Genomic DNA, 25,814 nt, shown 5'->3' with positions numbered 1-25,814 from the left:
TTGGGCAGATAGGGAGGGGAGGTGCCTGGTCCATAGCCACAACACCAAGTGCAGAGTAGGACTTCTGAGCCTAGGCCAGTCTGAATCCAAAGCTCATGAGTCTCCCTACCATTCGGCCTATGGAGGACAGAAAGCTTGACCTACTCTCGCCAGACAGGAGAGATCTATCTCACCACATCACTCTCTTGCTTAAAACCCTGCCAGTGTTTCCCATTATCTTTGGGATTGAGAGTAACAGCTTCAACATGGCTGACAAAGCCCTACACCATCTGGCCCCTCCAATTTCCAACCTCCTCTTCCCCACTCTCTGCCACTTATCGGATGGTCCTCTTCCAATTTCTTGAGTAAGCCTGGAGCATATCAGCATCCTTTTTTCTCCTCTCATTCCCTTCCCTTCTCTCCCCTTCCCTCCCCTCCTGCCTTCTCCTCTCCCCTTCCTTGCCCTTTTCTTCCCTTCTGTTCTCTTCCAGTCTGGGCTCTGTGTGACCTGGAGCAAGCTGATTAACCTTTCTGAGCTTTAGTCTTTTCTCTCTCTCTCTCATACCAAGACTTCAATTCCCTCTTCCTCAAACACACCTCCCCCAGGCTCACCTGGCTACTTCCACTCCTTCAGGTCTCAGCCTAAATCTGCTTGCACAGGGATGATTTCTTTGGACAATGCTTCCCCATCCTCACCACCACCAAAGGTCTAGTTGGCTCCCTTTTTACCTGCTCCTGTATATTGCTGAAATCCTCCTGTGTAGGATATACTTGTAAAGCACTCGTTCAAAGTCTTATCTTCTCTGCTAAACTATGAACTCCACGATACCCTCCAAAATCTAGCCCCATGCCAGGTGATGGATGAATGTGAAAAGAGACTGGGCCGAAGCGACTAGAACTGATCAGAAAAAAAATAAGGGCTAACACAAGCTACAACAACGGACTCAGATGTGCCGACAATCATGAAGATGGTGCAGGACTGGGCAATGTTTTGTTCTGTTATACATAAGGTCGCCATGCGTCAGAGCAACTTGATGGCAACTAACACCAACAACCGAGGAGGGAGCAGGCCCTAGGTTGGAAAGGATTTGCCTATCTGGTGTTTGCTGAAATAAGACTTACAGCAACTGCCAGTCTTTGAGCCTGGAGATGTCCCTGAAAGGCAGGTCCCGGTTCTGTGGAACTGGAGTTTGCATGGCAAAGCCAAAGGGCAGGCAAGCTGCTGCTCTCTTGGATTCCAGGTGGTTTCTGTTCTCGAGGTGAGAAGCAAATTTACAATGAGGCAAAATAAAATATATGAAAACCAAAACACCAAGCTTGTTGCCATTAAGTCGATTCTGACTCACAGAGACCCTACAGGACAGAGTAGAACTGCCCCAGTAAATCTTTACAGAAGTGGACTGCTCCCACGGAGCAACTGGTGGGTTCGAACCACTGATCTTGTGGCTAGCAGCCAAGTGCTTAACCACTGTACCACCAGGGCTCTTTAAAATACATGAGGTGGTGAGGTTTTCAGTCTTCCTCTGCTGCCCCAGGTCAAGAATTTCATTTTACTTGGATCCACAATCAACACCCATGGAAGCAGCAGCCAAGGAATCAAAAGATTTGCAGCAAATCGGCTGCAAAGGACCTCTTTAAAGTGTTCAAAAGGAAAGATGTCTCCTCAAAGACTAAGGTGTCCTGACCCAAGCCGTGGTATTTTCAATCACATCATATGCATGTGAAAGCTGGACAATGAATAAGGAAGATTGAAGAAGAATTGATGCCTTTGAATTGTGGTGTTGGCAAAGAATATTGAATACACCATTGACTGCCAAAAGAATGAACAAATCCGTCTTGGAAGAAGTACAGTCAGAATGCTTCTTAGGAGAAAGGATGGTGAGACTGCGTCTTACATACTTTGGACATGTTGTCAGGAGGGATCAGTCCCTGGAGAAGGACATCATGCTTGGTAAAGCACAGGGTCAGCGGAAAAGAGGAAGACCCTCAATGAGATGGATTGACACAGTGGCTGCAACAATGGGCTCAAGCATAACAACGATCGTGAGCATGGTGCAGGACCGGGCAGTGTTTTGTTCTGTGGTACATAGGGTCGCTATGAGTAGGAACCACCTAACAACAAAAACTCCTGCCTCCACCCCATATCCTCTGCTAAAGAAGAGTTTTTTGCTTAGCGCACCAGCTTCTAGTCCTTCTTTGACTTGTAAAGGAAGATGGATAGAAGTTAGAGAGGCTAAACTGATCTAGGTAAAAAGAGCAGAATTAGGGAGGGGAAGGAAGAACAGAAATGGAGCTTGAGGAGGCTGAGTTAGGGAGAGTTGGGAGCAGGTGGAGTTCCACAAGATGTTATTGTCATTATTTGTTGTGCGGTCTGTCCTGTGCATTGTGTGATGTTGAGCAGCATCCCTGACTTCTACACACTAGATGCCAGTTGTACAGCCCCCTCCTGGTTGTGACAACCCAAATGTCTCTTCTTCTTGTTAGTTGCTGCTGTTGATTCCTACTCATGGCGACCTCACGTGACAGAGTAGAAATGCTCCATAGAGTTTTCTTTGTTGTAATCTTTATGGAAGCAGATCACCACGCCTTTTATTCTTAGTGCCACTGGGTAGGTTCAAACTGTCAACCTTTAGGTTAGTAGTTGTATGCAAACCATTTGCACCACCCAGCAGCCTGTCCTGATTCCCCACCAAGGGCGGATTAACCAGTAAGCAAGGTATGCACGGGCTTTCTTGTGTTTACTTACTGATGTGTAGTTAAAAATTTCACGAGTTTCACCACATCCTTAATATAGTGAAAAACAGTTCACTACAGATTAGTAAGTAAGCCCATGTGTACCTTGCTTATTGGGTAATCCACTCCTGCTCCCCACATTCTGTTTTCTTTACTGATATAGCCCCGTGAAAAATGTCACGGTGGTGTCAGACCTTGTCTAACTTCACAAGGGGGAGGAGAAAGACTCAAGGTCCTCAGCATCAGCCCAAGGCTGATTCCTACGGGGTGGAGGTCAGATATACCTGGTCTTTCCAACCTTTTTACCAATTCTGACGCCAGCCGTCCCTCCCAGAACACTCTCTACTACTCTGCTGTGTTCATTAATTCATTGCAATGGCCACACAGAACTCACAGGCCATACTCACGATAATGGGTTTATTAAAGAAGTAGAAGGTTACAATTTAGGATCAGGAACAACTCAGGATATAGTTCTTTAGTTAGGACAGCTTCTCGGGTGTGCTGGAAGGCAGGCCTCTCTCTCTCAGCCCGTCAACCCCTTGACCCGAGGCCTGGCCTCTGCCCTGCTCCGGCAAGTGTTACGAAGCTCTTTAGCTCTGCCAATAAGTGCCCAGGGGCACCCCACTCTGCCAGTTAGCCTCAGCCTGAAGGCGCTCAACTCTCTTGCTCTGTGGATCAGCACACCGACAGTAGCCACCTTGCTCCATGGGCTGGGAAGCCTACTGCACCAACTCATACAAGCCTCCTGGTTCCGCTGTTGCCACTTCTCTGCCACCACTTCTTGCCATCTCAAGTCATCTCTGGTTTTACAGCTGTGTCTGTCCCCTGGGTCTAGGAGGTTTTCAGCATGGGGACCTCAGGTCCAAAGGACACCCTCCAGTCTTGGCTCTTCTTCTTCGTAATAATAAGGTCCCTTCTCCACTTCTGGGATTGGCTCCCTTTAAACCTAGCAGGGAGCCCTGGTGATGCACTGGTTAAGACCTTGGCTGCTAACCAGAAGGTTGGCAATTCAAATCCACCAGCTGATCCTTAGAAACCCTGCAGGGCAGTTCTATTCTGTCCTATAGGGTTGCTATGAGATGGAATCGACTTGATATCCACAGGTTTGGTTTAGGGGTTTTAAGCCTAGCAGGAGGGCAAAACTGACCAATCCCCTCATTAGGGTTTCATATGCTTTATCTGCATGGTCTCACCCCCACAGGGGTCTGTGTACCTTATTTGCATAGTCCCACCCCATCATTTTGTGGGAGTTACAAACCATGCCTGGCTAGAAGGGCCATGGTAAGTAATTTGCTACACTGCAGTCTCAGTACTCAGACCAGGGTAGACCCTCAGCAAGTTATTTGTTAAACGAATAAATGATTCTTATTTGTGTTTTCTCCCTTTGTTTGAAGCTCTACTTCTTTCACTAACAAAAAGGGGAGAATATTTGGACAATGAATGAAGAGAGGTGGATGAGGGTTAAATCTTTAAGACAATGAGCTATTAGCTAGTCTGATCACAGTTATCTGTACAAATAGAAGTAGCCCGGAAAATCATAAAATATAGTAACCCAATAGGAATATTTATTTAGACCCCAAAAGGATAAAAATACTTAGGGATAAATCTAACCAGGGATGTAAAAGACATACAAAGAAAACTACAAAACACTACTGCAAGAAACCAAAAGAGATGTACATAAATGGATACGAAGACTCAACATTGTGAAAATGTCAATACTACCCAAAGCGATATATAGATATAATGCAATCCTGATTCAAATCCCAACTTCACTGAGATGGAAAAACTAATCACTAACTTTATATGGAAGGGAAAGAAGCCCCGAATAAATAAAGCCTTATTAAAAAAAGAACAAAGTAGAAGGCCTCACGCTACCTGATCTCAGAACCTACTATACAGCCACAGTAGTCAAAACGGCCTGGTAACTGGTATGATAACAGACACATAGACCAATGGAACAGAATTGAGAACCCAGAAGTAAATCCATCCCACCTGTGGACAGTTGATCTTTGACAAAGGACCAAAGGTTATTGAATGGGAAAGAAACAGTCTCTTCAACAAATGGCACTGGCCAAATTGGGTATCTGTAGAAAAATGAAACAGGATCCATGCCTTATACCATACACAAAAACTAACTCAAAATGAATCAAAGACCTAAATACAAAATGTAAAACTATAAAGATCATGGAGGAAAATTTAGGGACAATGCTAGGGGCCTTAATATATGGCATAAATAGATTACTAAACATAGCTAAAATTGAACACACAGAACAAAATGAACTAGATAAATGGGACCTCCTAAAAATTAAACACTTATGCTCAACAAAAGACTTTTCCAAAAGAGTAAAAAGAGAACCCTAGGAAAAAAATTTTTTGGCTAAGACATATCAGACAAAGGTCTAATCTCTAAAATTTATAGAAAACTTCAGCACCACCACCACAACAACGACGACAAATAAATCCAACTAAAAATGGGCAAAGGAAATGAACAAACACTTGACCAAAGAAGACATTCAGGCAGCTAACAAACATATGAAGAAAAGCTCACGATCATTAGCAATTAGAGAGATGGAAATCAAAACTACAACGAGATGCGACCTCACCCCAACATTACTGGCACTAATTAAAAAAACAGAAAATAACAAATGTTAGTGAGGTTGTAGGGAGATTGGAGCTCTTATACACTGCTGGTGGGAATGTAAAATGGTAAACCACTATGGGAAACAGTATGGTTCTTTCTCAAAAAGCTAAGAATGGAAATACCATATGATCCAGTAATCCCACTCCTAGGTATATAGCCTAAAGAAATAAGAGCTGTAACACAAATAGACATATGCACACCCATGTTCATTGCACCATCATTTACAACAGCAAAAAGGCGGAAGTAACCTAAGTGCCCATCAACAGATGAATAGATTAACAAACTGTGGTACATACACACAGTGGAATACCATGCAACAGTAAAGAATAATGATGCATCTGTGAAACATCTCACAACATGGATGAATCTGGAGAGCATTATGCTGAGTCAAATAAGTCAATCACAAAAAGACAAATATTGTATGAGACTGCTTTTATAAAATAACAACAAAAGGTTTACACACGAGGAAAAAAGAAAAAAAGATTCTTTGATGGTTACCGGGGATTGGAGAGGGAGGGAGGGAAAATTACCCAAGAGATAGTCCAAAAACACAAAACAAAACCCATTGCCATCAAGTCAATTCTGACTCATAATCAATTCTGACTCATAGCGACCTTACAGGACAGAGTAGAGCTGCCCCATAGTGATCCCAAGGGGCAGCTGGTGGATTCAGACTGCTGACCTTTTGGTTAGCAGCTGAGCTCTAAACCACTACACCACCAGGGCTCCAAAGAGATAGTAGACACCAATTAATATCGATAAAGGAAAAGGCAATACAAAATATCAGAGAAGTCAGCACAAGACCCAAGGCAAGAGAGGACACTGAGAGGAATGGAGGGAAAAGTGCAACCATGAGGCACTGGAAACTCTGGTGGTATAGTGGTTAAGAGCTATGCCTGCTACCCATAAGGGTGGCAGTTCGAACCCACCAGGCACTCCTTGGAAACCCTGCGGGGCAGTTCTACTCTATCCTAGTGGGTAGCTGTGAGTTGGAATTGGCTTGATGGCAATGGGTTTGTTTTTTTGGGGGGGGTATGGAGGCCTGGTGGTGTAGTAGTTAAGAGCTACAGCTGCTAACCAAAAGGTCAGCAGTTCGAATCCACCAAGAGCTCCTTGGAAACCCTATGGGGCAGTTCTACTCTGTGCTGTAGGGTCACTGTGAATTGCAACTGACTCGATAAGGGCGGGTTTGGTTTTTTTGTTTTGTTTTGTTTTACGGTAACTACTATAGCATAGACAATCCTGCAAGAATAGAATCAGCAAACAATAATCCATGAACTGATACATAGAAATGTCAAGAGCTGAGGGATGGAGTAAGGGAATACACCCACCGGCAGATACAAGTTCGGAGGTGGAAATTTCTAAACACATAACTGCAGGTGCTCCTCATATATTAACATAGACAATAGAGCACACAGGTGGGACAGTCGGGGAAACCTTTTAGACATAACACCTCACAGGTTGAAGTTCCCAGGCTCGAGGGCAAAGGACCATAGACTCAGGGGACGTGTATGTCAATTGGCACAACATAATTCTTAAAGATAATGTTGTACATCCTACTTTGGTGAGTAGCATATGGGGTCTTAAAAGCTCGCGAGTGGCCATCTAAGATACAACTATTGGTCTCTTCTAGTCCAGAGCAAAGGAGAGGGAAAAAAACTAAAGACCTAAGGGAGCAATTAGTCCAAAGGACTAATGGGGTACATGGACCACAGCCTATACAACCCTGAGATGAGAAGAACTCAATGTTGCTGGGCTACCACTACCAAATGCTCTGAATGGGATTACAATAGTGGGTACCAGACAGAGCGGGAGAAAAATGTAGAACAAATGACCAAATTCACAAAAAAGACCAGATTTACTGGTCTGACAGAGGCTAGAGGAACCCTCAAGACTATGGTCCCTGGACACCCTTCTAAAACAGACTCGAAGCAACTCCTGAAGTTCACCTTTCAACCAAAGGTTAGGCAGGCCTGTAAGACAAACAACAACACACGTGAAGAACATGCTTCTTCAAGTAGGCAACACCTGCCCAGGAACAAAGGCGAGAAGGCAGGAGAGGACAGGAAAACTGGACGAATGGGCACATTGAACCTGAGGTAGAAAGGGAAAGGGGGAGGGTGCTGACACAATGTGGGATTGCAGCCAATGCCATGAAACAATTTGTGTATAAATTTTTGAATGAGAAACTAATTTGCTCTGTGAACTTTCACCTAAATCACAACTAAAAAAAAAAATTCTATTTCGATTGCATTGTATGGTCTTATATATTCTTTTCTTAAGGTAGCCGTATGAATACGAGCTGTATGTTTTTTTACATGCATACACATGTACCAGATGTGAAGATAAATTGGAAAATTACTTAAAAATAATCCACAAACTGTATAATTGCACCCCCACAAGTACTTAACACATGTTGTGTATTAGGCTTGCTAGGCTTTGAGTTCAAAGACTACCATATGGTTCCCATCTTTAGGAGCTGGGAAGTTCGGCTCATTGAAAGTTGGCTAGACCCTGAGTTGTCCATATATGTGGGTTCTGTGGGCATCATGGTTGCCTGGTTGTCTCCCAGACTTCCAACCCATGCCTTTCTGGTTATGTAGCAGCTAGGCTTTGGGTGGGACTGGTCTCACTCTCAGCTGGTCAGTGATTTGTTAAGGGATAGGCACAAAAACCATAAGGGTTTAGAGTGAAACTCAGAAATTTTCCATGATTGTGGGAAGAAATTGTCTTTTTCTGGCCCCAGGATGTGAAATAAAAAGCTCCCTAGGATGTGAAATGAGGATTCTGTGGAAAAGATGTCCCACCATCCTTCTTGCTGCCATCAAGGGGGCTAGCTTGAGAACATAGTAAATAGAAGAGGGCCGAACTGAGAGAATCAGAGAAATAGAGCCTCTGGACTCTACTTTGTGAACCTCTGGATCAAACCTTGCCTGAAGACCTTCCATTTCTGACTTCACATACATTCAAGGCAATAAATCCAATAAGCCAGTAGAAGCTGAGGTGTCTCCTACTTGGCACAGAAGACATATTGATCTCTTTCAGCTCCCCCTCTCTGCCTCTCTCTGGTCCTCACTGGGTCGTGGGACATGTGGATCCTGTGCAGTCAGCGTATGTGCATAAGAACATGCCCATTTCACAATCCCAAGGCAACCAATTGCTTTTGGTTCACATGTATCTGATGTTCCATTTCTCCAGCATTAATAAAGTGTCTCACTGTTAATATTAAAAGCATACCTGAGTAGCGCAAGAGGTTTGAGATTGGCTACTAAAGGTTGGTGGTTCAACCACCCAGCGGCTCCATGGAAGAAAGGCCTGGCAAACTGCTTCTGTAAAGATTACAGCCAAGAAAACCCTATGAAGCAGTTCTATTCTGTAACACATGGGGTTGCCCTGGGGAGGGGTCGGGGGCAGTAGGGAGATTTCCTCAGACTTGCATCATACACCTCATATTGCATTCCTGGGCTTTGCTGCTGAACACACTTTTAAAATGCCCACATGAATCCCCAGGTAAATCCAAGGCTGAATTGGTCTGAGACCCAAGGGCAGTGCTGTCCAGGGCACAGTGAGCCCCAGAAGATGATGTGTGAAGAAACTCTCCAATCGGCCTTTCCTTATTTATTAGATTCCAGATACATGGGACCAAGACGGAAGAATCCCAGGGCGGTGGATTTACACAGGGGTCTTTGGGAGAACATATACAGAGGCAGGGATATGTATGGATGAGTGACGCTGCAATGAGGGACTGCCATCTTAAAAATATATATACATCTTAAGAAGCCATTCCAGCCGTATTATCATTATTAGAAAATAAAACGATCTTTCCACATAGAGCTTTTCTTTGGTGCTGTTCCATAGGCGTGGGCTCTGGGCCCTTCCATTTCCTTGTCAGGAGCCTGTCTCCCTCCCACTTCTCCCCTCTGCACAGGGGAAGGCGAGTCTGGAGGGAGGGGTGGCCCCCAACCCAGAAGTGCAGGCTGTGGCTCCTTTAGGCCCAGCCATGGCCTCTCAACCAACACCCTGCTCTGGTCTTAAGAGCCTCTGGCTTTAGTCTTAAATTGGGGCCTGGGAAATATCAGTTTCCTGTATGTAAAAACTGGGAGACACTGTCAGGGTCCATGTGACAAACCAGTATGAAACCTTCAGAAAGGATGGGGACAAGGGGACCAAATAAAACCCAGCCAATATCATCTTCTCCACAGTTGGACTTTTATATTTTATTTCTTGGTTTGTTTCAAATGACCTGTATCATGAGTGTACAGCTGAGAAGGGTGATTTCATCTTTACAGATTCCCCAAGAACAGCAGAATTTGGGGGTAAGCTTGAGTTTCATTGTTTGTAGGGGGTAGGACCTCATAAACTCTCACTTCACCATCATCTCCCAATACAAAGTCAGCCCCCTCTTACCCCTGATAGGTCCTACATCTATCTCAGCTTCCAACTAAGGTACCCCTAACCCTTTGTCTAAACGCCCAGTGGGTCTGTAAGTACACGCCAGGGCCTTTGCCATTGGATGGAGTTCCCACTGCTACCAATAATTCACTTTTACAATAGGGTTTGCTTTATGTGTAAAAGCAGTTTCCACCTCACCAGCACCAAACCATCAGGATCACAGTGCCCTTCTGGAAGAATGGGCTGTAACTCTGGTCACTGCAGAAGCCCTAGGTCCTATGTTCAGACACCCATCCACTACTACCCACTGAGCTGAACCTGATGGTTGCACGGTTAGGCTCTTCCTAGAGAAGATGGGTCAAAGGCCAGCTGTGCACAAGCCCCTGCCTGCACTGGCTGGTGGCCCAGGGCCTCATGCTTGTACAGAAATGGAATACAGGGAAGGTGACCCTGCCCTACCACTGTCCTGCCTCCACTAATGAGTACACAGGACGAGGGGCTTGGAGACTCCCACAGGCACACCCCACATTCTTTCATGTGAGCTTTTTCCAGCTCAGACTCCGTAGGGCACATCCCCGGAATGTTCCTTAGTGCAGAAAGGAGTTCGGCCTTGCATGTGTCCACCCAGATCAGGGACAACAGGACCTTTGTGAGGGTTGCAGGAGCCAGGGAGGAAGCGTCCTGGATTGTAGTTCAATGTCGACTTGCCAAATGATTTAGGCCTTGGATTCCCCATAGACAAAAGTGGTGAGAAGGGGACCCACTTCACCAGAGTGTGAGGTCTCTTGGAATCCTTGAAACTGTCTACATGAGCACAAAATCAGAGCCGCTCTGCAGCTGCTGGGTTTCACAGCAAGCCCTCCTGTCTCGGAAGACCTCAACATGAAGTTCAGGCCGAGTGGTTTCAGGGCACAGAGCCAAGGAGGCAGGACCAGCAGATCCTGCTCTTTTCTGAACCAGGATGTCCCTTCTAATGCAGTGAAGGTGAAGAGGGCACCTGGCCCCCTGGGCAGGACCAAGAGGACACCTGGGTACTTGTTGCTTCTGCCCTCGTGCCCTAGTGACAAGATGGGGCCCGTCTGCCTCTCCACGGTGAGGGGAGGATGGGTTGGAATGAGATGTGAATTGGGGTCCCCAAGAAAAGTACCCCAACTGGGGTTGCTTTGATCCTGGCTTTAGAGGCATCTCATTGGAAGGAATATTTTTCAAAGCCATTTTGGCTTGATACGCCTTCATCCTAGGGAGATCCTCTAAGTTACCCTTGGCCAGCCCACAAGCACCAGATTGGGGGCTCAGGGCGCCCCTTAAGTGGGCTAAAGCTGACTTCCACAGCCCCCTACAGAGGTTTGTTCAGGACTGAGGGGTTTTCTGGGACATGTGACTTTCAGTGCTCAAAAGAGGACACCCTGGGCAAACTGAGACAGCTGTCACCCTACAAATTGGCCAGGAGCACTACAGAGTCCCACTAGAGAGCTGGGCCCAGAGTGCCCAGAGGAGCGGTACCAAACCTTTAAGTTCCAGGGGCAGGAGACAGGCCTCCAGGGGGCAGTCAGGCCAGCCCTTTGGAATGCAGGGGAGGGGGTGTTTCTGGTATCAACTGTCCCTGGAAGTCAGGATGGACTAGGTAGGCTGCCAACCCCCACTGAGCTCCCTCTTCAGGGTTCCCTGGCCTGCTTGTCTCTGCTGCTGGGCTTTCTGTGCTCATCTTAGATTGATTCGGGCCTCACTTCATCCTGCCCCCTCCTTCCAGGACTGCCAACCTCGACTGAGAGCCCCAGGGTGCCCTTGGATGGGGCCAGGCTCCTGAACATCCCTACTGCCTTCAGGCTCACCTGGTCTGGACCTGCCCTAAGACTGCTGGGCCGGGCGGGGGCGGTGGTACTGAGGATGAAGCAGAAGGCAGGTGTTCTGGAGAGTGTTGCCTGGACCCTACTCTTCTCTGAGCTAGTGCTGTTCCCTTCTAAAGGCCCAGAAGTCACCTTGTTGGCTGCACCCCCTGTCTGAGCGAGCTCTGAGGTAGGGGCAGGAGGCAGCCGGGAGGTTACTGGGAGTGGAGAGGAGGAGGACAGGTGGGCATTGGTGCAGGTGGTGACAGGCAGGTCACCAAGGGGTGGAGTGCCAGGAGAATACACGTGCCCAGACTGCTTTTCTCCTGTGGGCGAGTCCTGTTTGGGAGATGAGCCAGCAGAGGGAGGAAGGAAAGCCTCTGGACTGTGAAAGGTGCTGGGCCTCAGAGTAGGCAGGTCCTTTGGAGACAGATGCCCTTGTCCCACCTGCCTTCTGAGAAAGGAAGACCTCCAGGTGACACCCACTAGAGATTACCAGCATCCTGGGCCCTGAGCACTGCCCACCCAGCCATGGATGGGGAGGCAGAAGGGGGGAGTGAGGAAACGTACGTGCTGCCTCTTGGTGGTCTGTTGGGGGACCAGGGGCACTTCCTCCAGCGGCCACCAGTCCCAAGGGGAGTCAGCCCTGGCCCAGGCCTCAGCATTGCCCATGGAGAGGGGAAACATACCAAAGAAAAAGCAGGTTACAGATGAGCCCCACACCCCTGCCCCCCACCCCATGCCCTACCCCCTGCACCAGGAGTCTGCGCACACACAGCCGGAGCCAAGGAGCCCCTTCCCCTGGGACTGCTCGTAGCTGTGACACAGGGACTGAAGGGCGAGGCTGGTGGCTGTGGAGGTCTCCTCGGCGGTCCGTCTGTCTGTCTGCGGGCTGGCCGTCAGACCTTGGCCTCCAGCATCTCCAGGAAGAGTTTGTGCATGGGCACCTTGCCCTGCAGTTTGACGCTGTAGAAGTGCTGCACAGCCTTGGCCGCCGTCTGCCGCAGCAGGGGCAGTGTCAGCAGCAGCTTGCCCGTCCTCCGCGGCTCCTCGTGGCGCTGGCTCAGCTCGTAGTCCTGCAGCGCCTCATGCAGCAGGTCCTGCAGCTTCTGGACAGCCTCCAGGTCCTCGATGTACATGGAATCTGCAGGCACAAGGGCAGGTGTGAGGCGGGGGGCAGGGAGGGGCCAGGGAGTGCGGCCTGGGGGCCCTGCCATTCTGGGGCGCTTGGGCCTCCGCTTCTGATCCATCATCCTCATTTGAAAGAGAGGGAAACCAAGGCTCAGAGAGGTAAAACTGCCACTTGGGGGACTCAGAGGCTAACGACAGAGCTGGGGCTCGAACCCAGGCAAAGACATGCATCTACATAAGATACTTCTTGAGGAACCACCAACGGTGGCAGTGGAGACCCGAGGGGCTTGAACATGAGCAGACCTGCTGGTCACCCTGGGGGAGACAGACTGCCAAGTTGGAATCCTGCCTTTCTCACTTGCTAGCTGTGTGATTTTAAGTTACTTAACTTCTCTGTGCCTCATTTTCCTCATTTGGGAAATGGAACAATAGCCATAGCTACCTGAACGGGTTAAATGACTTAATGCAAGGCAAGTGCTTAGAATAGCACTTGGCACAAAGCAGGTACCTGGCCAGCAGCAGAACCGCCACTACCATCACTGAGGCTGCCAAGCATCCCCTCCTCAGACCCTCAGTGCACTGACCTTACAAAACTCTGGTTACAGAACTCGGACACAGATAAATGGGTCGAGCTGGGCATCGGGTGCCTGCTGGTGAAGGGCATTGCTGGGCACGGGGCATGGTGCTGGAGGGGGCTCTTCTCTGGAATCCCGGGGTGGGCTTTAGGCTCAGACCAGGAATTGGGGTTCAAATGAAATTTACCTAAATCTCAGAGAGGCAGGGAGGCACCAGCTGCCAGCAGGGTTACAGTCAGGTCAGAGCCAGGCAAAGGGAATCAACCTGCTCTCTGGCCTGGGGCGGTGGGCTGGGTAGTGGGGTAGGGGGGTGATAACAAAAGTTCTTTGGACATTCCTTAATGATCCTAGGCCACCATCCTGAACTGCACCACCCAAGGCGTGTCAAAGGTGAGAGGGCAGCTGTGCATGTGAACGGGGAGAATGCAAGCTCTGGGGGAGGGATTGCCAAGGAAGGCTTGGTGAGTTTCCTGAATTCCTCAAAAGAGAAAGGGCCATGCCTTTGTACGCTGGGTTGGTTTAGATACCAGATTGCAAAGGGAAGCTACAGCAACTGGCTGACGCCAGAGGTCTCCCCCAACCCTCTGGGTCTCCACTTGGTAGGTACCTTCATTGCCGCCTCTTAGAGGACTGCAACAGAATGGGGTAGGTAAGACTCTGGAGTCTTAGGTGCTGTGTGACCTTGGCCAAGTTACTTAGCCTCTCTGAGATTGTTTCCTCCTCTGTAAAACAGAGCAAATAAGAGTGTATACTGGTTTCAGTGGGTACCTCATAGGGTGGTGCTGAGGAGTAAATGAAACAGAACATTAAAAAAACATTACCTGGCACTTAATACATGCCTAATCAATGTCAATGTCAGCTATTATATCCCTATTGTGGGGACTCAGACTGGGAGCAAGTGCCCTTGAGTGGCTGGTGTTTTACTGGCCCCACACCTGCGTCTCCTCCACATTTTTCTGTAGTTACCACGGCCCTGAGGACTCCTTCTTTGCCAGTTGGAGATGAAGCGTGGCTCCATCCTACCCTTGCAGCATTTTCAGAGTGCTCACCTAAGCTGGTCCCTGCAAGGCTCTGAATGGCTGTCCAGACTCCCTGACTCCCGCCAGCTCCCTCTCCCCATCCTCCTGCCCTCCCCCATCCTCCCCAAGGAGGCCAAAATTGGCAGCTGCCTTCAACCAAAAATGAAATAAAATAACATTGCAAGATTAATTTCTTTGCAATCCATCAGCGAGCCTGTATTGATGGCATTGATAAACTGTTAATTACAAAATCAATGGCTATGAATTTTTCTGCTGTCAGGGTGCCTTGAGATGGCCGGGACACGGGGTGACAGACGGCCAGCAGGCTCCCAAGGGGCCAAGGTTGGTGGCCACAGCCTGCCTCTGGTATGCTTTGCTCTTCTACCTAGCCTCAGCACCTTGAGTCACTCAACCACAGAGGTAGCTGAGACGTCCTGTCTCGCTCGACCTTAGCAGTGGCGCCCATGGGGCCCTTGGGGCTGTGTACCAGGACCACCTTGACGGTTTCCTTCCCCCCAGTCTCTCCTCCAACCAACACACTCCCTCTATCACTGCCTGGGTGATTTTCTTACCTTGCCAATTCAGACAGGTCACTCCTCTGCAGCGTTTCACGGCTCCCTTGTACTGACCCTATTACAGTCCAATCCCTTCACAGCCCCAGAGCCTCTGGCTTGGGAGCACGTTGCTTTTCCAGCATTATTTCCAAGCAGGCCTGTCCTTTCCCCATGTCCTGTGTTAAGCTGATGGATCCACTATGAAAGTGGACTCCCCTCCTCCCTCCTCCCGCCCTATGAATCCTCCCTTGCTTTAAAGTACAGCTCAGCGTCTATCTCCCCAGCTGAAAAGACTCGCCGGCAGTGGGTTTGGTTTTTGGTTCCTTGAACACCTGAGCCCTTTACCTGAACCTTCCTTGTGCCTCAGATCATGTTCTGCCTTGCCGCATATGTTTATGTTCATGTCTTACCACCAGGGGCAGATTATCCAGTAGGCAAGGTAAGCACGATGCTTACCTTGCTTACCAGATCATCTCTAGTGAACAATTTCACATTTTTTCGCTACATCAAAGATTCTGCTTCTAAGTGTGGCTGGCATCCATCTCTCTTTCAACCCCACAGCACCTTCCTACAGAATCAAAGCCTCGTCAAATTTACAGTACCTGACAAGGATGAATTACCCGGTGAGGTAAGAACAGGCTAACTTGTGCTTACTTACTAATCTGTAGTGCACAATTTCACCTGTTTTTCACCACATGGTTTTAAAAAACCATTATTTTACACCCATGTTTATTGCAGCACTGTTTACAACAGCAAAAAGCTGGAAGCAACCAAGGTGTCCATCAATGGATGAATGGTGAAATACATTGTGATATATTCACACAATGGAATACTACGCATCGATAAAGAACAGTGACAAATCTGTGAAACATTTCATAACATGGAGGAACCTGGAAGGCATTATGCTGAGTGAAATTAGTCAGAGGCAAAAGGACAAATATTGTATAAGAGCACTATTATAAGATCTTGAGAAATAGTTAAACTGAGAAGAACACATACTTTTGTGGTTACGAGGCGGGGAGGGAGGGAGGGCGGGAGAGGGTTATTTACTGATTAGTTACTAGATAAGAACTACTTTAGGTGAAGGGAAGGACAACACTCAATACAGAGGAGGTCAGCACAACTGGACTGGACCAAAAGCAACAAAGTTTCCTGAATAAACTGAATGCTTCAAAGGTCAGCGGAGCAGGAGTGGGGGTTTGGGGACTATAGCTTCAGGGGACATCGAAGTCAATTGGCAAAATAAATTCTATTAAGAAAACATTCTACATCCCACTTTGAAGTGTGGCGTCTGGGGTCTTAAATGCTAACAAGTGGCCATCTAAGATGCATCAATGAGTCTCAACCCACCTGGATCAAAGGAGAAGGAAGAATAGCAAGGTCACAAGTTAATTATGAGCCCAGGAGACAGAAAGGGCTACATGAACTAGAGACTACATCATCCTGAGACCAGAAGAACTAGATGGTGCCCGGCCACAACCGATGACTGCCCTGACAGGGAGCACAACAGAGAACCCCTGAGGGAGCAGGAGAACAGTGGGATGCAGACCCCAAATTCTCATAAAAAGACCAGACTTAATAGTCTGACTGAGACTAGAAGAATCCTGGTGGTCATGGTCCCCAAACCCTCTGTTGGCCCAGGACAGGAACCATTCCCGAAGCCAACTCATCAGACATGAAAGAGACTGGACAATGGGTAGGAGAGAGATACTGATGAAGAGTGAGCTACTTGTATCAGGTGGACACTTGAGACTATGTTGGCATCTCCTGTCTGGAGGGGAGATGGGAGGGTAGAGAGGGTTAGAAACTGGCAAAATGGTCACGAAAGGAGAGACTGGAAGGGCTGACTCATTAGGGGGAGAATAAGTGGGAGTATGGAGTAAGGTGTATATAAGTTTATATGTGACAGACTGAGTTGATTTGTAAACTTTCACTTAAAGAAAAAAAAACACAATAAAAATTATTTAAAAAAAATTTTTAAAAATATGGAAAAAAAATGAATCAGCGCTCTGCTCACTGAGTACCTGCTTAGTGGCACTGGGCCTTGTACTCAATCTTCAGTGCTGGGGAGGGAACATTCTTCACCTTGCTGGCCCATCAAGGCCTGCGACACTGTGGAATAGGGGACGTGTGGCCTCTCTCAGGGAGTCCCTTGGGGATAGTGCGAGTGGTTAATGTGCTTGCTATTAACCAAAAGGTTGGCAGTTCGAGTCTACCCAGAGGCACCTCAGAACAAAGTCCTGGTGACCTACTTCCAAATAACCACTTCCGGCACAGTCCGACTCTGACACACAGGGGTCGCCATGAGCATGACACACAGGGGTCGCCGTGAGCATGACACACAGGGGTCGCCACGAGCATGACACACAGGGGTCGCCACGAGCATGACACACCGGGGTCGCCATGAGCAGGCATCTACCTGATGGGAACTGGCTGTAGTTTTGGCCCTTCTTGGGGACCGAGGTCTACCCTCAAACTTGAACTCCTATTGGGTTAAGAAGTCTGGGTTCCTGGAACCTCGATCCCCATGGCAGGGTGTGTACTTGGGCAAGGCTAGACCCCAGCTAGAAGCAACTGATGAGTTCATGTCACCAAACCACTGTGCGTGTGTGTGTGTGTGTGTGTGTGCGCGCGTGCGTGTGAGAGAGAGAGAGAGAAACGCATGCCTGAGAACAAGGGAGCCCAGGAGCAATCTGAAGGCTGGTGCAGTTTGGTGTGGGGCGGTGGGGATTGTGGCGGGCAGAAGTGGCCTCCCACCTCTTCATTTTCCTCTGCCAGCATGGGTCAGCTTGACTTCCACCTGGTATGAGTTGGGAGAGTCCAAAATCGACGAGAGGACCTCCGAGGCCTGACCAGCCTTCTTGGTCTCCGCTTTCCTGCCCCTTGCTTTGCTCACCCTGTTTCCTCAGCCTGAACTGCTTTTCTCCTCCTCTGCCCATCAAAAGCCCCCGCCCCTCTGCAGAGGTTGGTTACGTGCTTCCCTCTGAAGAGGTGAAGCACAGGGCATTGTTAGGGTGGTGAAACTGTTCTGCATGAAACTATAATGATGGACACATGACATCATGCATTTGTCAAAACTCATGTGGTTGGGTGCCGTCGAGTCGGTTCTGATTCATAGCCAGCCCATGTGAGTAGGACTGCCCCGTAGGATTTTCTTGGCGTAATCTTTATGGAAGCGGATAGCCAGGTCTTTCTCCTGAGGACCCACTGGGTGGGTCAGAACCACCAATCTCTCCGTTAACAGCCAGGTGCTTAACCATTGTACCACCAGGGTTCCTTGGGCCATACAAAACAAAAGGTGAATCTGAATGCGAAATATGGACTTTAGTTAATAACAATGTATCGATATTGGTTCATTAATTGTAACAAATGTACCACACTAATAACAAAAATACCTGTTGCCCTCAAGAGATCTGACTGAAGCATACACAGAAAATGTGCTGGAGTGGGGAAGTAAGGTGAGATGGGTGTATGAAACTCGTACTGTCTGCTCAATTATTCTGTAAATCTAAAACTACACTTAAAAAAACAAACAATAAACTCAGCATTAGCACTCCCCAACAATGAACACATTACAATTTTGGGATCCTAAGATCTAAATGGTCTCTGCAGAAGCATGTAAGGTTTTAATTTTCATTTTGTATTCATTTATTGTTTAGTAAAGGGATTTGGGGGAAAATAACAATGCTTCCCTCTCTGGGTTCAGTCAGGTTCCCCAGGAGTAGAGCCTGAGGCAGGGGTTCAGGTTTTTGGGGTGTGTTGAGGGCGTGATCTTAGAAGGGTGTGAGGGAAGCAGGACAGGGCAGGGAAGGAATAAGCGAGACTGGGGTACTTCAGCTTCAGCCTGATCCTATGTGGAGCTCTGATCCTACCACACAAGGAACTTGGCCTTTTGTACCTCGTGCGGGTCTGTCGTTGGCTGAAGGCTCTGAGAGGGTTATGGGGGCCCAGAACCCTCTGGGCAAGGCACTGTGGGTAATTCTCTGCAGAAGGGTCCACTGTGAGCTGCTGGCAGCAAAGCTCAGCATTGGGGGATGGATGCAGAAACCTAGTAAAAAGGATCTGAGCAGGGCATCAACAGTGCCCCTACACTCTCCACAAAGCCACTTGTTAAGGGATCGGCCATCCTGGTTTCCTAGAGACCGAAGGATGTACTAAAAACAGAGCAAAAACCAAACCTGTGGCCGTTGAGTCGATTCTGACTCATAGCGACCCTACAGGCAGAGTAAAACTGCCCCATAGAGTTTCCAAGGAGGGTCTGGTGGATTTGAACTGCTGACCTTTTGGTTAGCAGCAGTAGCTCTTAACCACCAAGCCACCAGGGCTTCCAAAAACATGGTGGTACAGGGGAAACCAGGTGGGTACCCTATTTGTACTGTCTCCATCTGAGAGCCAGCTCTCCCTCTTCCATATGCTGATAATACTGTTTCCTCTAATATTAATAATGGTAATAATTAATATTTATTGAACATTTCCTCCAGGCCAGGCACTGGGCTAAGTGCTTTATCTTCGGCTGATCACTGAGTACTCGGAGAAGTCCTTGGAGGACGTCCTGGAACATCCCCATTTTACACACAAGGAGGACACAGAGTCAAGGCCACAGTACTAGTAAGTGTCAGAGGTAGTATTTGAACTTGGGTCCATCTGACCCCAGGTCTGAGCAGTGAACTCCACCACCCCCTGCCCTACAGCAGAACTCTGTGAGTGTGCATTCCTGACACACACTCTTCAGGGCAGGAATCCTGTCTTTCTCCTCCCTCTGCATTCCTCCAGCACCAGCCCAGGGCCCTGCAGGGGGTGGGCACTACTAGGTGTAGACACCCATTAAATTCAAGCTCACGCACCTACATTGCCCTATGCCCAGCCCCTCTCCCCAGGTAATCTAGCCAGAAGTTGATAGGTGCTAAAGAAATAGAACACGGCCTCCTTTTTAATGTCAGTTTAAATAACTCGGTTGGGAAGATATTCTCTCTTGTGCCTGAGCAATTCGATTGGGAAAAATCAAGGAGTAGGTCTAAGCTCAGGTTGATTTTGAAATCAGATCACTTTGGTTTGAGTCCTGGCTCTAACACTTTTTAATTGCGTGACCCTGAGCAATTTGCTTCCTTTCCAAGCCTCAGTTTGCACATCTGTAAAATGGGGTTAAAAGAATAGAACTTCAATCATAGGGTTGTTTTCAAGAATTAAATAAGTTCACACCAGTTGCCATCAAGTTGATTCCGACTCATGGCAACCTCACGTGTGCCAGAGCAGAAATGTGCTCGCCCTGATTCCCAATGGCTCATTTTTCAGAAGTAGATCAGGCCTTTCTTCCAAGGTGCCTCTGGATGGACTCGAACCTCCAACCTTTGGTTAGCAACTGAGAGTGTTAACCATAAGCACCACCCAGGGACTCCAAATGAGCTCATAGCTCCCATTTATTGAATGCTTACTATGTGCCAAGCAAGTTGTAAGCACACTATAATTATACATAAATAAATCCCTTCAATAATTTTGTGGGGTACTGATGAAGAAACTGAAGCACAGAATGAAACAACTTGCCCAAGTGATAGGATTTGACCCTAGCAGCCTGGCCCCAGAGTCCCAAGGGCCTAGCTTCCAAACCAAACCAAACCAAACCAAACCCATTGCCATCAAGTTGATTTCTAACTCATAGCAACCATATAGGACAGGGTAGAACTGCTTCATAGAGTTTCCAAGGAGCACCTGGTGGATTCGAACTGCTGACCTTTTGGCTAGCAGCCATAGCACTTAACTACTATACCACCAAGGTTTCCCAGCAAACCAGGGTTTCCCAGCAAGCCTGGTGCCCAGCAAATCAGGGGTTTATAATAATACTGAACCAATGCTAGCCATCACTGCCATCTCATTTAACTCCAGTCCACCCCTTGTGCCAGTCTTTGGTGACAAGAAGCTCCAGTGTCTTCGCATCATCCATGGCCCTGGCAGCCGGCCCTACTCACAGGCCCCAGGGCCATGCTCCCCAAGCCCCAGCAGACCTCCCCCATTTCCGCCCTCTGAGCCCCCCACACCTGTCCTTACCTGAGTTGGCGAGGGCCAGGGCCTTGAGCGTCACGAACTCCTCCTTCTCCACCTTGAGCTTCTTGTACCTGCGCACCAGCTGCAGGATGGCCCGGTAGAGCTCCAGCAGCCCCGCCAGGCGGGAGTGCTCCTCGTCCATGATGTAGTCCTCGGCGTACACCAGCTTGTCGTCGTAGGGCAGCGAGCGGTACACGATGCCCAGGATGAGGATCTCCATCCAGGCACTCTGCAGCAGGCTCATCTGGTCCCCCAGAGAGAGGTTCGAGAAGCCTGCAGGGAGAGGGGGCGGGTCAGGGCCACCCCGGGGCCCGCTGCCGGTGGGCTTGGCCCAGGCACCTCAGGATCCTGCTGGGGCACCCTTCCCTGTGTACCTGCTTCTCCTGGTGAACACGTGTGATCTGGAATTCACTGAAAGAGCTCAGTCAATGCTGACAGTTGTTATTATCATTATTATTGCTAGTTCTAAGGAATTTTTCAAATGTCTGTGAAGGCTTTTTGATTAATTAAATGCATGTGTAATTGTAGGAACTACTGAATTCATAATAGAAGCAGGAGACAGCCGCACAGGTTCCCACCCCCCGCCCCCTGCCCCGGGGGAGTTTCCAGGCTCCCCTCTCTGCTCAAACCAGAGCAGGCTTTGGTGTTTTAAAGTGACACCTGAAGCTCAAAGCAGAGTCTCAGCTGTGCTGAGTCCCACGGGCCCAGCTGGAACAGGGACTAAGCTGTCCCTGGCTGAGGCAGAAAGACATAGGTCCCAGGGAGCACAGCCCGCGGCTGCTAAGAGCTAAAGGGCCCCCAGGGTGGTGTCGGGGCACTTCCTCACAGGGCAGCCTGTCCTCCCAGGTTCAGACCCCTTCTGCCTGTACCATCACTCTCCACCTAACAATGACCCAGCAGTCCAGTATCTGGTGAACGTGGGAGCATGCGAGTTTCCGCCTCCCTGCTGGTGAGGAGAAGGCTGACCCCACAGTGAAGAAGGTTGGGTAGGGATGGCTCAGAATGATGACACTGCCTTGTCCAATGTGTTCTGGAGAGTACCTGGGTTTGAGTCCCCACTCTCCATTTCCTGGCTGTAGACTGACCTGGTCAAAGTCATGAAACTTCTCCAAACCTCAACTTCCTCATCTATGAAATGGGTACACTAGTAGTAGAGCTCACTTCAGAGAGTGGCTGTGAAGTCTAAATAAGACAAGGATTTGTAGAACACACAAAGTGTTTACTGAGCTCTTGCTATTATGATGAGATAAAAGTCTTCATCTGTAAAATATGAATAATGCTGTATACTGGAATTGCAACAACTATGTACTTAACTTTGGTGAACTCAATTAACATCTCGATTTAGAAGAGAGAGAGAGAAAGAAAAGGAAGGAAGAAAGAGAGGGAGGGAGGGAGGAAAGAAGGGATTTTCAAACATCTTGACCACAGAAGTCAGTAACTTCACTGGGGACTCACCCAGAAACTCACTGATGTATTCCGACAGTGGAGAACTAAACTGACTGCGCTGGGTTTATTGGAAGAAGGATGAGTATCCACAAAACCATTTGTACCATCTGTCACGAGCAACTGACTGGATTTCCAGGGTCATTTTGCCTATGTCAGACTTTTTTTTTCATATGCTGACTTAGAAGCTAACTCTGCCTGGGTGCAGTTTTAAGATGTGCTGCCCCATGTGGGTGCCAGGAGGATGAAGAAATGATGCAGATGACACACTTAGCACCAATCAATCCCACACAAATCTTAGATATTGTAGCAGTAATGGCTGTGGTTACTATTACTGCTGTTGTTGTTGGCATGCCATTGGGATCACTCTCTCCTCAACTCTGGACATGTCTGGAGGCCTGGGCTTCTGAACTGGCCCATCTCTGGGCTTCTGTGGACTCCAACCCACCTCTCATCTGTTGTCCTCTGTCTCTAAATGCCACTGCCGTTCCGTGTTTCCCACCCAGTACATGACTGTTAGGGGGCATCCCCGGGGCCAACGCCCCCTTCACTCAGCAGGCTGCCCGTTACCCGTGAGCATCCTCCTAGTGTGATCATTGTGGATCCTGGCCCAAGCTGTACAATCTGGGCCTTGGGTCACCAACTGGCACCCATGGGTGGTCAGCAAGAGCTGGAGCAATTACACTGGCCTGACACGGGGTAAGCTTTGATGGATGCAACAGTGGGGGGGAGAGGCTGTGGTGTAGAGAGGCCGGGTGTGTGTGTGTGCGTGTGTGTGTGTTCACGTGCTGATTCCACACATGGGAGAGGGTGTGAGTCTGCCTGTGTGGTCGGGGGAGCCAGGAGGTAATAATAGATAGATAGAAATGGACATCCAATTTCCCTTATCAGGCCTCCGAGGAGAAGAGAGGCCTTGGGCGACATTAATTAACAGATACCAATCAGCCAGCACACGAGGGTGTGTGTTTGAAGGGAAGTGTTGGACTGGACTAGAGGGTCTGAAAGCAGACTGACGGGGAGGGAAGATGTAGGAGGTGGGCAGGGGAGAAATTAATAGACAACTGAATTGGAAGGTAGCTGACAGGAGAGTGAAGGTAAGAACTAGACTTCTGACAACGAAGGAGAAAAGACCCGTGGGAGGCCTGTGATCACACAGACGCAATCACGAGATGACTGCTATTGGCGTGCTTCTGCCCCTGTATTCACTTGACAAATACTGAGCACCTACTACATACCAGGCCCTGTGCTAAGCACTGGGGATGGAATAGCCCCTGCCTTCAAGAGTTATAGTCAAGAGGGGAAGAGTCCCCATTTACAAGGACCACAGGTCAATGTAAAGTTCTGACTGTAAGAAGAGCTATCGGAAAACACGCAACAGGGGAATTTGGCCCAAACAAGAGAGCTGGGGAGGCTTTGCAGAGGAGGCGACCCGGGGCTGAGCTCTGAAGGGTGGGTCGGAGCTCTGCAGGGGCTGACAAGGGCACGTCTGCCTGCCATGCATCTGAACGAACTGCTCCCTATGCCCTGAGCTCCTGGGAAGGTGGACACCTTGCTGTTTATCTACATACCCCACTGCCTAGCACCATGCCTGGTGCAAAAATGGTGCCCCATAAACCCATGCAACACAGAGGAAAGAACGGACAAATGCCACCAGGCCTTGTCCCCAGGAGCTAAGAAAACTTGCCAAGAAACTCGGTTAGACCCTCTTAGTCTTTGGGCTCAAGTTCAGAACTAGCTGCCTTTGCCCCTTTGGGGGACGGGAGGGAGGAGACGGCGACGTAGAAAGTTCTGTGCTCCATCGGAGGGTGCACTGTGAGGCCTGTGCCTAGACCTCTCTGCCAGCCTGTCTAAGTAGTGGACTCAAATCTGACTTCTCTCTTCCACTTGAGCATCTTCGACAGAAGCTAGAAATAGCTTTGAAAATCTGAATGCACACTCCAAAGTGTTGACTGTGTATACCTTCTGCTTCATTTTGTGCAAGAAAGGGGGAGATGATATTTTCTAATATCTTAAATAAAGAGTTCTGACGGCACAATGGTTAAGCGCTCAGCTGCTAACTGAAAGGTTGGCGGTTTGAACCCATCCAACGGCTCTGTGGGAGAAAGACTTGGTGATCTGCTTCCATAAAGATTGTTGTTGTTAGATGCCATCAAGTTGGTTCCCTACGTACTGCATAATGAAACACTGGCCCTGCACCATGCTCACAATCGTTGTTATGCTTGAGTCCATTGTTGCAGCCACTGTGTCAATCCATCTGTTTGAGGGTCTTCCTCTTTTCCACCGACCCTGTACTCTGCCAAGCATGATGTCCTTCTCCAGGGACTGATCCCTCCTGATAACATGTCCGAAGTATGTAAAACTCAGGCTCGCCATCCTTGCTTCTAAGGAGCATTCTGGCTGTACTTCCTCCGAGACAGATTTGTTCATTCTTCTGGTAGTCCACGGTATATTTAATACTCTTTGCCAACACCACAATTCAAAGGCATCAATTCTTCGGTCTTCCTTATTCATTGTCCAGCTTTCACATGCATACAATGTGATTGAAAATACTGTGGCTTGGGTCAGGCATACTTTAGTCCATAAAGATTACAGCCTAGGAAACCCTATGGGGCAGTTCTACTCTGTCGCATGGGGTTGCTATGAGTTGGAATTGACTGGACGGCACCCAATAATAATAGTTAAAATATTTTCTAATGTTTGAAAAAAGAAACATGAGAAGGAAAAAATAAGAAACAGAAAAATGGTTGCCTGTAGAAGGTAAGAGGGGCAGGCGACAGAGATGGACATGAGACTTTTGTGAAAACGTGTTTGTCTAGTTTTGGCTTTGAACCATGCCAATGTTTAAGATACCCAAGAATAAAATTAAATGAAAAACAATGAAATAAAACATAAAACAAAACACATGCTCCCTTGACCCTAGCAATTCCACTGCTAGGGATTTCTCCTAAAAAGAAAACCGTGTGTAAATGCGCAAAGAGAAATGTCAAAGGGTGTTTGTTAGATCATTGCAATAGCCCAAAGCGGGAAACAAACTAAATGTAATTAATGTAATACATGTAATTATTATATTAAATGCAATAAGTGTAATTATTAGTTAGATGAACGGCACACTTAGGAGTCACTATAAAGGGCTGGAACTGTTTGTGCTGATATGGAAAGATAACCAAGAGCCTAAGGCAGATGGAGTGGGTCAGAGCACAGATGCCAGAGCCAGGTGGTCTGTTAGAATCCTAGCTCTGCTAATCACGGGCTGTGACTCAGAGCAAGTCAACCCCAATCTTCTCATCTGTGAAATGGGAATAATAACAATACTACTTGCCTCATGGATTTGTTCGGATTAAATGCGTGGAGCACTTGGGACAGTTTAGCACATGGTACCCGTTGCCGTCGAATCATTTCCGACTGATAGTGACCCTAAAGGACAGAGTAGAACTGTCCCGTAGGGTTTCCAAGGAGCGCCTGGTGGATTTAAACTGCCAACC

At 48.3% G+C, this 25,814-nt stretch overlaps 1 protein-coding gene across 2 annotated transcripts in view; it reads right to left on the bottom strand.

Annotated features, from left to right (window-relative positions):
• Window positions 1–12,470: 12,470 nt before the first annotated feature.
• ESRRB (estrogen related receptor beta) overlaps window positions 12,471–25,814 on the bottom strand; it is a 57,765-nt gene continuing 44,421 nt past the window's right edge. For both annotated transcript variants that reach the window (XM_023546402.2, XM_023546403.2), the window contains 2 exons: window positions 20,893–21,162; window positions 12,471–12,715 (listed from right to left, as the gene is read on the bottom strand). In XM_023546402.2, the coding sequence (XP_023402170.2) occupies window positions 12,471–12,715; window positions 20,893–21,162 (515 nt within the window). The remainder of the gene's footprint in view (window positions 12,716–20,892; window positions 21,163–25,814) is intronic.

Source organism: Loxodonta africana, chromosome 10 (assembly GCF_030014295.1).
Source record: "Loxodonta africana isolate mLoxAfr1 chromosome 10, mLoxAfr1.hap2, whole genome shotgun sequence".
Taxonomy (NCBI): Eukaryota; Metazoa; Chordata; class Mammalia; order Proboscidea; family Elephantidae; genus Loxodonta; species Loxodonta africana.
This window is presented reverse-complemented; position numbering and strand designations above follow the sequence as displayed.